This window comes from Rhinoraja longicauda, chromosome 18 (assembly GCF_053455715.1).
Source record: "Rhinoraja longicauda isolate Sanriku21f chromosome 18, sRhiLon1.1, whole genome shotgun sequence".
In the NCBI taxonomy this organism is placed as follows: Eukaryota; Metazoa; Chordata; class Chondrichthyes; order Rajiformes; family Arhynchobatidae; genus Rhinoraja; species Rhinoraja longicauda.
Genome location: NC_135970.1, coordinates 29,641,733 through 29,660,420, shown reverse-complemented (window position 1 = coordinate 29,660,420; position 18,688 = coordinate 29,641,733). Strand labels below are relative to the sequence as shown.

At 47.6% G+C, this 18,688-nt stretch overlaps 1 protein-coding gene across 1 annotated transcript in view; it reads left to right on the top strand.

The window, feature by feature from the left end:
* The window catches only part of eps8l2 (EPS8 signaling adaptor L2), a 119,328-nt gene that overhangs the window by 63,509 nt on the left and 37,131 nt on the right, over positions 1–18,688 (top strand). The window contains 4 exon segments of the mRNA XM_078414906.1: positions 7,962–8,026; positions 9,684–9,845; positions 12,116–12,265; positions 17,276–17,355. Of these exon segments, the coding sequence (XP_078271032.1) occupies positions 7,962–8,026; positions 9,684–9,845; positions 12,116–12,265; positions 17,276–17,355 (457 nt within the window).

Sequence of the window (18,688 nt, the reverse complement as noted above, 5' to 3'; positions counted from 1 at the left end):
CATGATATATGATTACTTTTATGCGTAGGGCTGGCTCAATGGTTGCTGCCTCACAGGGCCTGTTTCCATGCTGTATAAATAAACAAAACTAAATTATCCATGTACCAGTCCAAATATTTGTTAAACAATGTGATTGTACTTTCCTCAACTACCTCCACTGGCAGCTCGTTCTAAATACCTACCACCCTTTGTGTAAAAAAAAATTGTCCCTCAGGTCCCTATTAAATCGTTCTCCCCTCACCTTAAACCTATGAACTCTGGTTCTCGATTCCTTTACTCTGGGTAAAAGACTCTGTGCAATTACCCAATCTATTCCTACCTTATGCCCAGCTTATTCGACAGATTGTTTCTTGGTTTTATACCTGACTCCCAAGAGGCAAGCATGCTTTACTTTCTTAGTATGGTAATTAATCTTCAACGTAGTTTGGTTAGTTCAAGTCTCTGGAGTGGAATGTGAGGCCCACACCAGCTGATTTGGAGGCCAGTACTTTGCCAATTGAGCCACAGTTGACTTGTAATTATCTTGGCTTGCTGTGCGGTTGTATTTTTACATGCGTGTGACACAGGAAGCCCTCCGGCCATTCCACACACGCCAGACCGCTCCAATCAATCCCATTCCTGTTTTCATTTCCGTGCATGTATTCCCACTCACACAATCCTCAACTCCTCAACACAATTTCTACCGCCATCTAGCTACTTCAAAGGCCATTCACAGTGGCCAATTAACTTACCAGCATGTCTGTAGGGAGCAGACGGTTGAGGTTTAGGTTGATTATTGTCACGTGTACCGAGGTACAGTGAAATGCTTTATTTTGCATGCTATCCAATCAGATCATAATATTCGTGGGATCACCATGGCGTAGCAGTAGAGTCGCTGCCTTACAGCGCCATTGACATGGGTTCGATCCTGACCTCGGATGCTGCCTGTGCAGAATTTATTTGTTCTCCCGGTGACCGTGTGGGTTGCCTCCAGGTGCTCCAACTCCTCTCACGTTCCTCCGAGGTCAATTGGCTTCTTTAAAATTGTCCCTGCGATAGAACCAGTGTCTGGGTGATCATTGGTTGGCATGGGCTCGGTGGGCAAAGGGCTCGTCTCCATGCGATATCTCTAAACTAAATTAAACTAAATTAAACTACTGTACATAATTACCAACCTAATCAAACTCAAGCACAATAGGTAGAGCAAAGATAAAGATACAGAGTGCAGAATATAGTTGTGGCGTATCAGTTCCAGAGACAAAGTCCAATGTCCGCAATGGGGTAGAGGTGAATCAGACTCTACCCTAGCTTGTGGTTCAGAAGCCTGATAACAGAAGGGAGGAAGGTGTTCCTGAGTCTGGTGGTGCGTGCTTTCCAGCTTCTGAACCTTCTGCCAGACAGAAGTGGCAAGAAGAAGGAATGACTGGGGTGGGACATCTTTTTAATTATGTAGGTTGATTTTCCAAGGCAACTTGAAGTGGCGATGGAGTTAGTGGTGAGAAGTCTGGTCCTTTAGTTCATTTTATTGCCACTTGTACCAAGGTACAGTGAAAAGCATTTTTGTTGCGTGTTGTCCAGTCAGCGGAAAGAATATACATGATTACAATCAAGCCATTTAAAAAAATACCCAATGACTTGGTCTCCACAGTCATCTGTGGCAATGAATTCCACAGGTTCACCACCCTCTGGTTAAATAAATTCCTCATCTCCGCTCAGGTCAATTCCCCACAACCACTGGGTTATTATTGTACATGGAGGCAAACATTATTACAGCAGCTTGGCAGAAATACTGACAGCCTTAAATGTGTTTCCATCAGCTTTAGCAACTCGATCCCACTAACACAAGGGAGGTTGCTGGTTCTTGTGTACACCCACAGTGGCATTTCACTGTTTATCTAAGCAGCGCTTGAGGCCACCGTCAGTGTATTTGCAAGGTAATGAGATACCGCTAAAGAGTGAAAGGTATTCTTCTTTCAATAGAGTCTCGGAAACTGGATAAGTCAAAGGACAAGAATGTGGGCAGCAAAAACTAACACACGTACCTCCTACTCACCTGAATGTTAACCAAACATTATGAAGCATTCCATTCTGGTCTGAATTAGTTTTAATTTCTGTTGTGAATTAGCCCCGTGATATCTCGTAGTTCTCTTGGATAAGTATCCTGCCACAGCACGGTGGCGCAGCGGTAGAGTTGCTGCCTCGCAGCGCCGGAGACCCGGGTTTGATCCTGACCACGGGTGCTGTCTGCACGGAGTTTGTACGTTCTCCCTGTGACCGCGTGGGTTTTCGCCAGGTGCTCCGGTTTCCTCCCACGCTCCAAAGACTTGTAGGTTAATTGGCTTTGGTGAGAATTGTAAATTGTCCCTAGTGTGTAGGATAATGCTAGTGTACAGAGATCCCTGTGTGGCACGGTCTCGGTGGGCCGAAGGATCTGTTTCCACACTGTATCTCTAAACTAAACTACATGGTTTGTGTAAAACTCCATCTCTCGCGAACATCAGTTAGTTTAGTTTAGAAATATAGAGTGGAGACAGGCCCTTCGGTCCACCAAGTCCATGCCGACCAGCGACCACTCGTTTACACGTTCTATCTTACACACTAGGGACTATTTACAGAGACCAATTAACCTAAAAAAAACCTGCACGTCTTTGGTATGTGGGGGGAAACCGGAGAACCCATAGAAAACCCACACGGTCCCAGGCAGAACGTACAAACGTGCTGCTGGAAGGACATCAACTCGGGGAAAGACGATCTTTGATCTGCCCGAAACCATTTGATCTCCCCACACGGCGAGATATCCCATTGGGAATGTTGCCGACTGGCCCACTCCAGACTGCAGGAGCTCATGCTGAGGGACGCACTGAAACTCGGTGCAGCCAACACCAAGGCTCTGTGCGGGAGGACCACAGTCTAGGGTCCTTCCTCTGCTGGACATGGGGGGCAGAGTCCAGTGGGGACACTCCACTAATCAGGGAAGGGATATCACCCCAGTACGGCAACTGTGCTAGGTATAAAGAAAAGAGAGGTGCTAACACTACTGGGTACAAAACAAAGGGCTAGAGTAACTCAGCAGGTCAGGCAGCATCTGTGGAGAGAATGGACAGGTGACCTTTCGGGTCAGGAAACCTCCTTCAGACTGATGGAGGTGGCGGGAGAATGCTGGAGGTGGGGCCAAGACTGGCAAGTGATAGGTGGATACAAATGAAGGAGGGTTTGATCCACAGACAGGCGACATTTCAGGTCGAGACCCTTCTTCACTCTTGCTGCAATGGTCACGACGTCTGTGTATGTCCGTGTGTGGGTCTGTGCATTCACCCTGTCTATTCCCTTTATGCTCATATACAAGAGCATCTACAAGATCCCCCCCCCCCCCCCCCCCTCAGCCAAAACAACTCCAAGGAATAAAGTCCATATGCCTCTAAACCTTTCCTGTCCATAAACCAGTCCAAATGTCTTTTAAATGCTGTTATAGTACCTGCCTCCATATACCCACCACCCTCTGAGTAAAAACATAGTCCCTCAGTTACATATTAAACCTTGCCCCACTCACCTTAAACCTATCTTCTGAATCTTGATTCCCCTACTCTCTTCAATGGAGAATTAGATTGAGCTCTTAGGGCTAATGGAATCAAGTGATAAGGGGAAAAAGCAGGAACGGGGTACTGATTTTAGATGATCAGCCATGATCACATTGAATGGCGTTGCTGGCTCGAAGGGCCGAATGGCCTACTCCTGCACCTATTTTCCATGTTTCTACCCTGGGTACAAAACTGTGCACACAACTTCTCAATTCCCCTCATGATTTCATACATGTCTAGAAGATCGCCCCTTATCTCCGGCGCTCCAAGGAATAAAGTTCTAGCCTGCCCAACCTCTCCCGATAGCCCAGGCAACATCCTCGTAAATCTTCCCTGCACCCTTTCCAGCTTAATGACATCCTTCCTATCTTGGGGGTGACCAAAACTGAACACAATACTCCCAAATGCGGCCTCATCAAAGTCTTGTACAACGGTAACTCCAGCTTCGAGGTTCTGACTGATGAAGGCCAGTGTACCGAAAAAGCCTGAGCATGTAATCTTGGGATCCTGTTCCAAGCCCAGTAAGAGGTGCATTTCAACCCCACGACTACAACTATCCCCGGCAGTGGGTCAGGTATATTTTCAAAGCCAACCCTCTGAAATTGGATCGTAAGGTGTCGGTTGCAGAGAGACGTGCGGTATTCATTTTCTACCAGGCGCTAAATGCACAGCAAACAGAGAGGCAATGAGCCTGGAATGTAAAGCATGCACATTCCGTGGCATGTGAGGCATCTTAGTGTCCCAAGGTTCAATGGCCTTCGGAAAGACAGGCGGGGATTGTCTGTGCAATGCCTTTGCACTGCCCTGTTTGCAGGCAGAGAGAGAATGTTACCACCTATTGCTTTATTAACCGATGCGGCACAATGGTGCACAATGGTGGCCAATTAGGAAAAGGGGAGATGCAACGTGACCTGGGTGTCATGGTGCACCAGTCATTGAAAGCAAGCGTGCAGGTGCAGCAGGCAGTGAAGAAAGCGAATGGTATGTTAGCATTCATAGCAAGAGGATTTGAGTATAGGAGCAGGGAGGTTCTGCTGCAGTTGTACAGGGCAGTGGTGAGACCGCACCTGGAGTATTGTGTACAGTTTTGGTCTCCTAATCTGAGGAAAGACATTCTAGCCTTAGAGGGAGTACAGAGAAGGTTCACCAGATTGATCCCTGGGATGGCAGGACTTTCATATGAAGAAAGACTGGATAGACTGGGCTTGTACTCGCTGGAATTTAGAAGACTGAGGGGGGATCTTATTGATACATATAAAATTCTTAAGGGGTTGGAGAGGCTAGATGCGGGAAGATTGTTCCCGATGTTGGGGAAGTCCAGAACCAGGGGTCACAGCTTAAGGATAAGGGGGAAGTCTTTTAGGACCGAGATGAGAAAACATTTCTTCACACAGAGAGTGGTGAGTCTGTGGAATTCTCTGCCGCAGAAGGTAGTTGAGGCCAGTTCATTGGCTATATTTAAGAGGGAGTTAGATGTGGTCCTTATGGCTAAAAGGATCAGGGGGTATGGAGAGAAGGCAGGTACAGGCTACTGAGCTGGATGATCAGCCATGATCATATTGAATGGCGGGCAGGCTCGAAGGGCCGAATGGCCTACTCCTGCACCTATTTTCTATGTTTCTATGTTTCTAATGGCGCAGCGGGTAGAGCTGCTACCCCAACATCGTCAGAGAGCCGAGTTCGATCCTGCCCTCGTGTGTGTGTGTGGAGTTTCCATGTTCTCCCCGTGACCCCGTGGGTTTCCTCCGGGTGCTCCACTTTCCTCCCACATCCCAAAGACGTGCGGGTTTGTAGGTTAATTGGCCTTCTGTAAATTACCCCCTCATGTGTAGGGAGTGGATGAGAAAGTGGGATAACGTAGAACTAATGTGAACGGGTGATCGATGGTCGGTGAGGACTCGGTGTGCCGAACTCCACACAGACTGGTCCCGAAGGCAGGATCGAACCCAGGTCTCCGGCGCTGTGAGGCAATGGCTCCAGCAACTGCACCACTGTGGGGGGGAAAATCTCCTCCTCAGGTTTAGTTTAGTTTAGAGCTATATTGTGGAAACTGACTCTTTGCTCCACCAAGTCCATGCCAACCAAGGATTATCCGTGCACCAGTCCTATCCTACACCCTAGGGACAATTTCCAGTGGCCAATTTATCTACAAACCCACAAGTCTTTGGAATGTGGGAGGAAACCAGAGAACCCGGAGAAACTCATGCAGGCACTGGGAGAGCATGCAAAGTCCGTACAGATACCTCCCATAGTTAGGATCGAACCTGTGTCTGTGGTGCTGGAAGGCAGCGACTCTACCACTGTGTCACTGTGCCCCCCTTTTGGGTCGAGACCCTTCTTCAGTCCTGAAATGTCACCTATCCGTGTTCTTCAGAGATGCTGCCCAACCCGCTGAGTTATTCCAGCACTCTGTGTCCTCTGCATTTCATCACTGTGCCGCCTCTACCTTGTTCTGCCGGACCCGCTGAGGTCCTCCAGGGCTTTGCGTTGTCCCAAGCTGGCAGAGGGGAATTGGTGGACCACCATGGTGGTCACGAGGCTATCCCATTGCACTTCGGGTGTGTGACTCCTGCAATGTCCCCACAAATGGGATACGCCACTGCAATGTTTGTGATTGGGAGGGACTGCATTCACCCTCAGGTTTAGGCCTGGCACCGTGGTGCAGCGGTAGAGTTGCTGCCTGGCAGAGCCAGAGACCCGGGTTCCATCCCGACTACAGGTTTCTGTCTGCACGGAGATTGTACCATCTCCCCGTGACTGCTGTGGTTTTCCTCCGGGTGCTCCGGTTTCCTCCCACACTCCAAAGACTTGCAGTTTTGTAGGTTAATTGGCTTTGGTGAAATTGTAAATTGTCCCTAGTGTGTGTAGGATAGTGTTTAGTGTACAGGGATCGCTGGTCAGCGCAGATTTGGTGGGCCAAAGAGCCTGCTTCCGCGCTGTATCTCTAAACTAAACTATACTGAACTACTTTTGTGATGCTCAGTCTTTTTATAACGTTGCATTGTAAACCACCGGGAACTCCACCGCTGGGTCAGGTTGCCGGTGATACTGTACATGGTAAATACAGCTGCTTTCTATGCAACCTGAGTGTAATGGGAGCAGGGCCAAAGTTAACAACTCACAAAGCTAGAGTGCGTGTGGCTTATTTCTATCCACGAAACACCACCTTCTCTTTACATTCTCGTGTTCTGCAGGTAAACATAACACTGCTGTATTCAAACCGTCGCTCACCCTTGCATTAATACAATCGCCTGGCAGGGACAGAGGGGAATGGAAAAACTCTCCCCATTTAAGGGTGGCACAATGGAACAGCTGGTAGAGCTGCCGCTGCCTCCCAGCGCTGGAGACGTAGGTTCGATCCTGGCCTCGGTCGCTGTCTGCATGCATGGAATTTGCACGTTCTCCCTGTGACCGTGTGGGTTTTCTCCGGGTGCTCCAGTTTCCCCCCCGTGTTCCAAAGACGTGCGGGTTTATTGGCCCTCTGTAAATTACCCCTAGTGTACAGGGAGTTGTTTAGAAAGTGGGATAACATGGAACTTGTGTGAACGGGTGATCAATGTCAGTGTGGAGTCAATGGTCAGTGTGGAGTCAATGGTCAGTGTGGAGTCAATGGTCAGTGTGGAGTCAAAGGTCAGTGTGGAGTCAATGGTCAGTGTGGAGTCAAAGGTCAGTGTGGAGTCAATGGTCAGTGTGGAGTCAATGGTCGGTGCGGAGTCAATGGTCGGTGCGGAGTCAATGGTCGGTGCGGAGTCAATGGTCGGTGTGGAGTCAATGGTCAGTGTGGAGTCAATGGTCAGTGCGGAGTCAATGGTCAGTGTGGAGTCAATGGTCAGTGTGGAGTCAATGAGCCAAAGAGCCTGTTTCCATGTTGTATCTCAAAACTACACTCGCTAACTTAACTGAGCTAAGACTGGAAAACCATCTCTGACCTATATCCATTCCTCGAAACCTTTGTCATCCATGTATCTGTGTAAAATACCTGTTGAAAGTTGTAATTGTATCTGTTTCTACAGCTTTTTCTGGCAGCTTGATACAGATATTGACAACACTGAGTAGAAAAAGTTGCTCCTGAGGTCTCTCTTAAATTTCTCTCTTCCCACTCTAACTAAATAGTCTAGTTTAGAAACCTCTTCCATTAGGAAAAGACTGTGAGCATTCATTTTACCCCTGCCCCTTCTGATCATGTGCACCTCAGCGGGGTCGCCCCTGTCCCAAGAAGGATTCTGACCTGAAACATCACCCATCCATGGTCTCCAGAGATGCTGCCTGAGCCGTTCAGTCACTCCAGCACATTGTGTCCATCTTCCTAATGCCTTACTTGTTGTATATTTTTTCCATTTTTAATCTCTCTAATCCTCGTCTCCAGTCCGGTATTTTTGATTGTGTTTTCTCTACCTTTGACAGAGCAACGGAAGAAGTATTCCAATTCCAATGTCATCATGCAAGAGACATCACAATACCACGTGGAGGTAATGCTGTTAAGAATGGAACTGATTCTTCTACTTGTAGTTGGAAGATCAAGGTGGGACATCGTTGGTGGACCAGACCCCTTTCAGCCCATTAAATTAAACACCTACCTCTTCGGGCTGTGCGCTATTGATGAGAATATATTCTCATTTAGTTAAACGTTCAGTAACGGCACAGTGGCCCAGCGGGTAGAGCTGCTGCCTCGCAGCGCCAGAGACCCAGATTTGAACTGCCCTCAGGTGCTTCCTCTGTGGAGTTGGCACGCTCTCCCTGTGCATTCCCTCCTGCTGCCCAGGCTTCCACCCACACCCCAACGACGCGCAGGTTTGCGAGCTACTTGGCCTCTGTAAATTGCCCTGAGTGTGTAGGGAGTGGATGAGAAAGTGGGATAACATAGAACTAGTGTGAACTGGTGACCGATGGTCGACGTGGGCTCGGTGCGCTGAAGGGCCTGTTTACACGCTGTATCCCTAAACACCAAAGAAAAGCTCAGCGGGCCAGGCAGTATCTCAGGATCCGGATCGGAACAAGGTTGAAGAGCGTGAGAGCAGCCGGAAGCGCAGAGGGGGAGCGGGACGAGAGAGCCGGAGAGAGGAGGCAAACTCCCTCAAAGTAGGCGTACCTTGAGATTTCGCAGAGGATCAGTGAAACGGAGACACATTTTGCAAAAAAAGACACATTGGTGGAGTAACTCAGCAGGCCAGGCAGCATCCCTAGAGATAAAGACACAAGCAGATCTTGGTTTATTTTCAAAAGGTAGTTGGCTGACCTGCTGAGTTACTCCAGCACTTTGTGTCTCTTTTTATAAACCAGCATCTGCAGTTCCTTGTGTCTCCATCTCCAGAGATGCCTGACCCACTGAGTTTAGTTTAGTAACCAGAGCACCCGGGGAAAGCCCACGCTGTCAGGGAGAACGTACAAACTCCGTACAGACAGCACCCGTGGTCAGGATCGAACCCAGGGTCTCTGGTGCAGTAACTCACACCTGGAGTACTGTGTGCAGTTTTGGTCTCCAAATTTGAGGAAAGATATTCTTGCTATTGAGAGCGTGCAGCGTAGGTTTACTAGGTTAATTCCCGGAATGACGGGACTGTCGTAGGTTGAAAGACTGGAGCTGCTAGGCTTGTACACACTGGAATTTAGAAGGATAAGAGGGGATCTTATCGAAACATATAAGATTAAGGGGTTGGACACGTTAGAGGCAGGAAACATGTTCCCAATGTTGGGGGAGTCGAGAACCAGGGGCCACAGTTTACGAATAAGGGGTAGGCCATTTAGAACGGAGATGAGGAAAAACCTTTTCAGTCAGAGAGTTGTAAATCTGTGGAATTCACTGCTTCAGAAGGCAGTGGAGGCCAAGTCTCTGAATGCATTCAAGAGAGAGCTAGATAGAGCTCTTAAGGATAGCGGAGTCAGGGGGGTATGGGGAGAAGGCAGGAACGGGGTCCTGATTGAGAATGATCAGCCATGATCACATTGAATGGTGGCTCGAAGGGCCGAATGGCCTTCTCCTGCACCTATTGTCTATTGTCCATTGTCCATTGTCCATTGTCCATTGTCTATTGTCCATTGTCTATTGTCTATTGATGGGAGCTCCAGTGAGGAAAGTGAAGACACAATTCTCTTCACTTAAATCTTTCATTTCGTTGCTGCTTTCAGCATCTGGCCACGTTCGCCATGGACAAGAGCGAGTCCATCGTGACAATCGAGGACGCCGTCAAGAAAATGGTGCAACTGGACATAAAGGGCAAGGTGTGGACTCAAGAGATGCTGTTTCAAGTGAATGACAATTCCATTAGACTACTGGACTGTGAGAGTCAGGTAAGGACACCTCGGAGACAGAAGGAACTGCAGATACTGCTTTACCAACAAAAAAGACACAAAGTCCTGGAGTAACTCAACGAGCATCTCTGGAGAACATGGACAAGCGACGTTTCGGTTCAGGATCCTTCCTCTGACTGATTGGAGTGGGGGGGCTGGGGGAGTGGTGAGGGGAAAGCTAGAAGATAGGTGGGGATGAGACAAAGCCTGGCAAGTTATAGGTTGATACGGGTGACAGGGGAGGGGTTTGATTGGGACGTTCTTTTAGGAAGGAGATGAGGAGAAATTTCTTTAGTCAGAGGGTGGTGAATCTGTGGAATTCTTTGCAACAGAAGGCTGTGAGGGCCAAGTCAGTGGATATTTTTAAGGCAGAGATCGATACATTCTTGATTAGTACGGGTGCCAGGGGTTATGGGGAGAATGGGGTTAGGAGGGAGAGATAGAAAAGCCACGAGTGAATGGTGGAGTAAACTTGATGGGCCGAATGGCCTAATTCAACTCCTATCACTTATGACCATATGATTAGCAAATGGATGGACAAAGGCCAGATTTGGGAAGATCTACAGCTATGCGATACGGAGAGGAGACAAGACACACTAAATGGGAAGTCAGAGGAAGGGATATAGGTTGGAAGGGAAGGGGGGAAGGGGGAAGGGGAAAGGATTGTTGTTGTATAGTTACCTAACGTTGGAGAATTCAACGTTCATACCCGTTGGGTTGTAAGCTACCCAAGTGGGTTATAAGGTGCTATTCCTCCAGTGCACCTGTGGCCTCACTCAGGTCCAGGACAGAAAGGTCAGTGTGGGAATGGGAAGGGGAGATAAAATGGTTAGCGACCAGGAGATCCAGCAGGCCTTGGATTTGGAAATTCATTGATCCAAAGAACAGTGGTGTCACAGGTAGACAAGGTGGTGAAGAAGGTTTCATCGGTCAGGGTATTGACACCTTTTTGTTGAACACTTGCCCTCGGACCGCCAATATCATATCATATCATATCATATCATATATATACAGCCGGAAACAGGCCTTTTCGGCCCTCCAAGTCCGCGCCGCCCAGCGATCCCCGCACATTAACACTATCCTACACCCACTAGGGACAATTTTTACATTTACCCAGCCAATTAACCTACATACCTGTACGTCTTTGGAGTGTGGGAGGAAACCGAAGATCTCGGAGAAAACCCACGCAGGTCACGGGGAGAACGTACAAACTCCTTACAGTGCAGCACCCGTAGTCAGGATCGAACCTGAGTCTCCGGCGCTGCATTCGCTGTAAAGCAGCAACTCTACCGCTGCGCTATCTACTGTATCTCCCGGTCGCTAACAATTTTAACTCCCCTTCACGTTCCCGCACTGACCTTTCTGTCCTGGACCTCCTCCATTGCCGGAGTGAGGCCACATGCAAACTGGAGGTACAGCACCTCATATTCCACTTGGGTAGCTTACACCCCAGCGGTGTGAACATTGAATTCTCCAATGTAGCAATAAACTCGATTTGACTGATTACCAGTTAAACATAACCCATCACTAAAAGCAAGAGAGGACAAAGTCTTGACACAAAACCTCACTTATCCATGTTCTCCTGAGATGCTGCCTGATCCATTGATTTACTCCAGTCAGTCTTTTCGCAACAATCTGCAAATCTTCAAACCTGTGTCACACCTTCCTTTCTTCTCTCTGGCTTTTGTTCCAACCATCTGCTTATCTATCCCCCGCCCCCCCTCGCCTGTGTCAACCTATTACCTGCCATGCTTTGTCCTGCCTCTCCCCTTTTCCAGCTTTCTTCTCCCCCCCCCCCCCACAATCAGTCTGAAGAAGAGTCTCGACCCGAAACGTCACCTATCCACGTTCTCCAGTGATGGTGCCTGACCCGCTGAGTTACTCCAGCATGTTGTGTCCTTTTGTGCATTAACCAGCATCTGCAGTTCTTTATTTTAACGTAGAAGAAAATGTGTCGTTTTGTCTCTCAAAATCGGATGGCATTGAGTTTATCTATGACTGTTTTTTAAGTATGTGTATCATCTATAGACTAAGTATGATCAACACACCATGTAACATATATCTCCGTGTGAATGTTCAAATGCTTTGTTGATCATCTACACCAATGTTGGTCAGGACATCTTTAAGCAACTGGTGTGAGGTTTGGTACCCCGTTGTAGACAATCTGTCCCATCTGCCGTAGTGCGGTGACTCCCTGTCGGCGTTCTACTCTGATTTAGTCACGGCCCCGTTCCTGTTCCAACCTTCATTTTGATTTCCTCTTTCAACAGGATGAACTGGAGAACTTTCCACTAAACATTGTGCACTACTGCCAAAATGTACACAACCAGTCCAAATACCAATCTGTGTTACTCCTCATCTGTCAGGACTCAGACCAACACAAGCCCGACATACACTTCTTCAACTGTGATGAGGTCGGGGTGAGTAACTGTACAGAAATATCAATGTGAGGTGCAGAGGACTCTGGTCATGTTGACGTTGCAGTGATGTTGTGTTGAGTTTAATTTAGTTTATTGCCACGTGCACCCATGCACAGTGAAAAGCTTTTGGTTGTGCGGTAAGACTGTACATGAATACAATCGAGCCGTCCACAGTGTACAGATACAGGGAATAACATGAATAAGCACTAGTTAGCGCGAGGGTTAGGGGGAGTAAATTACAACTTTATTTTGTATATACAAAGGATATATTATTCATATCATTAGTGAGACTTGCTTCTTTGTTTAGTTTAGCTTAGTTAGCTTAGAGATACAGCATGGGATTGTTCATTGTACACTATGCTGCTGCACGTCATAATAGATTTTAGAAGAAGGGTCTCGACCCGAAACGTCATCCATTCCTTCTCTCCAGAGATGCTGCCTGCCCCACTGAGTTACTCCAGCATTTTGTGTCCATCTTCGGTTTAAACAGTTCCTTCCTAATATGATAGATTGATATCATATCAGTTTAGTTTGGAGATACAGTGTAGAAACAGGCGCCGATCAACGACCTTCCATACACTAGCTCTACCCTACATATTAGGAACAATTTTACAGAAGCCAATTAGCCTACAAACCTGAACGTCTCTGGAGTGTGGGAGGAACCCGGAGAAAACCCACACGATCACAGGGAGAATGTACAAACTCCGCACAGACGACAGCCGAGGTTAGGATTGAACCCGGGTCTCTGGCGCGGTGAGGCAGCAGTTCTACCCGCTGCGCCACTGTGCCGCCTTGTACTAATGCAGAGATTCTAAAGTAATTGTAATGTGGCCATTTTACTAACGGTGACATGTCAATATGTTTTGATGCAATTGAATTATTGTAACTCGTGTTTATTATAATTGCATGCAATTGCTCAATGCAATGGTGTAATCCAGGGGTTGTACAGTCACCAATTTCCCTAATTACACAAAATTATAAAATTGAATTCCCAAAATGTGGATTAAAAATCCAGCACTGTGGGTCCTGACCCACCTACCTCATCGGAAACACTCGGGCTATCTTTAATCAGACTTTAATGTACTTTATCTTGCACTAAATGTTATTCCCTTTATCCTGTATCTGTACACTGTGGGTGGCTCGATTGTTATAATGTATACTCTTTCCGCTGACTGGACCGCACGCAATACAAAAGCTTTTCACTGTACCTCGGTACACGTGACCATAAACTAAACAAAACTTTTTTTTTTCCTTTGTTGTTAACGAATAGTCCTGGTCAAAGCATTAGCAGGTTGCTCGTTAATCAGCCAACATTGCAATGAATATTGTAATTAGTGGACTGCACAGTTTGCAGTGGGTACAACATTTTATTAGGGTGGCAGATGGAAGTCTCCATTGCTCCGTAGTGCCAAACATTTTTTGGCTCAGATTTCATTTTGTTCTAATTGGCAATAGAAAAGGACACATGGTGTATTGAGCAACGCAGGTATGTCAGGGCATGTTGATCTTCTGAAGGTACCTGTGCACGGCCTCACAAGACAAGTCTTTGTCGGCATGTTTAAGCATTCATGTACGTTTAGTTTAGAGATACAGCATGGAAACCAGCCTTTCGGCCCATCGAGTCCACGCCGGCCATCGATCACCCGTTCACACTAGTTCTCTGTTATCCCACATTCACAGGCACTCCCTGTGCACACACGGAGGGCCAATTAAAAGACAAACTGCACGTGCTTGGAATGCGGAGAACGCGGAGGAAACCCACGCGGTTACAGGGAGAGCATGCAAACTCCACTCGGACAGCACCGAGGTCAGGATCGAACCTGGGATCTCTGGCGCTGTGAGGTGCAGCTGGTCGAGCCGCTGCCACTGTGCTGTCACAAGGGTTTAGTCTTGCCAACGAGACGTTAATCTGTTTGTTCTACTTTTTTGACTCACGAAGCTATTTTTCTACGCAATTCTGTTCTGCTGAGCCCAGCATAATTCCCAGCTGGGAGAGTTGAAGGAAGTGGAGTTTGAGGCACCTGCTCCAGACACCTGACATGGCAGCATACAGCCGGCTAACTCTAATTACACAAAAACTTAACTGGTTTCCTGTCTAATTTCCACAATGCCTAAAGCTAAAATTCAGGTACCTCAGGTGGTGAAGAAGGCTTTTGGTACATTGACCTTCATCGGTGGCAGCACAATGGCGCAGCTGGTAGAGTTGAAACAAGTTCAATCCTGTCTTCGTGTAGTTTGCACGTTCTCCCACGTGACCACGTAGGTTTCCATCGGGTGCTCCGGTTTCCTCCCTCGTCCCAAAGACGTGCGGATTTGTAGGTTAATTGGTCTCTGTAAATTGCCCCCTAGTGTGGAGGGAGTGAATGAGGAAGTGGGATAACAGAGAACTAGCGTGAATGGGTGATTGATGGTCAGCGTGGATCGATGGGCCAAAGGGCTTGTTCCCATGAAGTATCTCTAACCAAATAAACAGTCAGTGCATTGTGTATGGAAGTTAGGATGTTATGTTGCAGTTGTACGAGGGGTTGATGAGGTTGCACTTGGAGTAGTGTGTCACCATTTTTGGTCATCCTTCTATAGGAAGGATATCATTAAGTTGCAAAGAAGTGTAGGGAAGATTTACGAGGATGTTGCCAGGACTTAAGGACGTGTGCTATAGGGAGAGGTTGGGCAGGCTAGGACTTTATTCCTTGGAGTGCAGGCGGCTGAAGGGTGATCTTAGAGAGGTGTATAAAATCATGAGGGGAATAGGTATTGTGAGGGCGCGGTATCTTTTATCCTGAGTAGGAGAATCAAAAACCAGTGAACATAGATTTAAGGTGAGAGAGGAAAGATTTAATTGGAACTTTTTCACATGGAAGGTAGTGGGTATATATAACGAGCTGCCAACGGAGGTAGTTGAGGCAGGTACTAGGACAGCAGTTTAAAGGACACTGGGGCAGGTTCATGAATAGGTCAAGTTTGGAGGGATATGGGCCAAACGTGGATAATTGGGGCAAGCTGAGATGGGACACGATGGTCGGCATGGACATGTGAGGCCAAAGGACCTGTTCCATGCTACGGCGCTACGAGTCCTAATTGGATCTGCTAGGAAAGCTATTCAGGCAGCTCGTTGCAATACGGACGACAGTCTGAGTGAAAGATCTACTCCCGAGGTACCTCTTAAACCTTCCCCCTCTCACCCTGAGCCTAAACCCTCCGGTTTTAGAATTCTCTACTGTAAGGAAAAGGCTGTGTGTTCACTGTATCCACGCCTTCTATTACCATTGACACCTCCTCACCACACCAGTGGGTGAGGTAAATAATCTCAGTCTTGGTGCGGCTGAATTCCAGTAGAGCTTCTTTACTGTCAATGTGCTTCGCTGTATCTCCTGCTGTTAATAAATGACACAGTGGCAGACATTTCAAATGACTGTAAAACGGCACCAAATGGCGCCTCGCATAAAGACTCACTGGGTTGGTCTGGATAATCTGTACTAACTGGGGGATGGTGCTTATGTGGAGAAAGGAATGCTGGTTTATACCCAAGATAGAAATAAAGTGCTAGAGTAACACAGCGGGTCAGGCAGCATCCCTGGAAAAAAAGGATGGGTGAAGTTTAGGTTGGAACCCTTCCTCTGACTGAAAGTAGAGGGGAGGGAACTAGAGAGAGGAAAAGGCCAGAACAAAGCTGGGCCGGCAACAGATGACCAAGGAAAGTTGGAGCCCATAATGGCCCATTGTTGGCTGGTGAAGAGGTGGTAACAAGGGATACAGGGATGCGAACAGTGGAACTAGTAGGACCACTAGGGTGGGGGAGGAGGGGAGAGCGGGAGTGCAGGGGTTAGACAATAGACAATAGGTGCAGGAGTAGGCCATTCGGCCCCTCGAGCCAGCACCGCCATTCAATGTGATCATGGCTGATCATTCTCAATCAGTACCCCCGTTCCTGCCTTTTCCCCATACCCCCAGACTCCGCTATCCTTAAGAGCTCTATCTAGCTTTCTCTTGAATGTATTCAGAGAATTGGCCTCCACTGCCCTCTGAGGCAGAGAATTCCACAGATTCACAACTCTCTGACTGAAAAGTTCCTCCTCATCTCTGTTCTAAATGGCCTACCCCTTATTCTTAAACTGTGGCCCCTGGTTCTGGACTCCCCCAACATTGGGAACATGTTTCCTGCCTCTAACATGTCCAACCCCTTAATAATCTTATACGTTTCGATAAGATCCTCTCTCATCCTTCTAAATTCCAGTGTATACAAACCTAGTCGCTCCAGTCTTTCAACATATGACAGTCCCGCCATTCCGGGAATTAACCTAGTAAACCTCCGCTGCACGCCCTCAATAGCAAGAATATCCTTCCTCAAATTTGGAGATCAAAACTGCACACAGTACTCCAGGTGCGGTCTCACTAGGGCCCTGTACAACTGCAGAAGCACCTGTTTGCTCCTATACTCAACTCCTCTTGTTATGAATGCCAACATTCCATTGGCTTTCTTCACTGCCTGCTGTACCTGCATGCTTCCTTTCAGTGACTGATGCACTAAGACACCCAGATCACGTTGTACGTCCCCTTTTCCTAACTTGACACCATTGAAAATGGTGACTTGAAAATAGAGTAATCAACGTTCATACTGCTAGGTTGTAAGCTGCCCATGCGAAACATGGGGTGCTGTTCCTCCACTTTGGGTGTGGCCTCACTCTTGACAGTGGAGGAGGCCCAGGACAGAAAGGTCAGTATGACAGTGGAAAGTGGTGATGTGTAGTGATAGACTGAGTTTTAGTTTAGTTTAGAGATACAGTATGGAAACAGGCCCTTTTCGGCCCACCGGGTCCGCGCCGACTAGCGATCCCTGCACATTAACAATATCCGAAACGCACTGGGGACAATTTTTACATTTACCAAGCCAATTAACCTACATACCTGTATGTCTTTGGAGTAGTCTTCACTGTAGCTTGATGCACATGATAGTACAGTAAAGAAACCATTGAAGCATTGGCATTTATTCCTTGTCTATTCTCTTTGCAGGCCGAGATGATTCACGCGGATGTAGAGAGTGCAATCTCCGATTGCAAAGGCGGACAGAAGATACGGCCACAGACCTTGAAGTAAATGCTGCCTCAGTTCCCACTTTGGTTTTCTGTGATCTCCCTGTCAGTGTGTGCCTGGCCAAAGCTGCCTGACCCGCTGAGTTACTCCAGCACTTTGTGTCTTTTTTTTGTTGTAAACCAGCATCTGCAGTTCCTTGTTTCCACAAATTTACTGACAGACCTGAGATAATGCAGAACACCACCACTTCCAAGCACACGAGCAGTCTTCCTCTTTTATCAAACGAGTTCCTTAGAAACATAGAAAATAGGTGCAGGAGTAGGCCATTCGGCCCTTCGAGCCTGCACTGCCATTCAATATGATCATGGCAGATCATCCAACTCAGTATCCCGTACCTGCCTTCTCTCCATACCCCCTGATCCTTTAGCCACAAGGGCCACATCTAACTCCCTCTTAAATATAGCCAATGAACTGGCCTCAACTACCTTCTGTGGCAGAGAATTCCACAGATTCACCACTCTCTGTGTGAAAAAAAACGTTCTCATCTCGGTCCTAAAAGACTTCCCCCTTATCCTTAAACTTTGACCCTTTGTTCTGGACTTCCCCAACATCGGGAACAATCTTCCTGCATCTAGCCTGTCCAACCCCTTAAGAATTTTGTAAGTTTCCTTTGTGGCTTGTTCACATTCAAGCATTGGAATATGCCTCTATACTAACCAGGGCGGGTGTGACGACATCACGGTACTGTCTAACTTCTGTTCTAATCTGGAATCTCTTTTTATAAATTATTCTCCGAGGGAATTTACCTCTTTCATTCTCGCTGGAGTTTACATCCCACCCCCCCCCCCCCCAAGCCTGCGTACGCGAGGCGCAAACGCAAATCGCTGACCGGGTAATGAGAGTAGAGAGCAGCTTCCCGGACTCCATGGTCATTGTTTTGGGGGACTTTAATAAGGCCAACCTCAGCGGTCAGAACAATGGAAAAGTGGACAAGCGAGGGCATTGAAAACCTACAGTCCTGCTTTGACTGCACTGATTGGAATGTGTTCAGGGAAGCAACCACAAGCCTCGATGAGTACACAGGCACTGTGACGTCATATGATAGGCTTTTGCGAGGACAGTTGCATTCCCACTCGTACCCGGATCTGGTTCAACAACAACAAGCCCTGGTTCACAGCAGAACTCAGACAGCTCCGCCAGTCTAAAGATGAGGCCTGTAGAGGTGGGGATGCAGACCTCTACAGGCAGGCCAAGTACAAGCTGAGAAGAGGAATCAGAGCTGCCACAAGGAAAGGTACTTCTGAGAAGTTGAGGAGCAAGTTCTCAGCTAATGACTCTTCTTCAGTGTGGAAGGGCTTGCGAGAAATCACCAACTACAAGAGGAAAACCCCA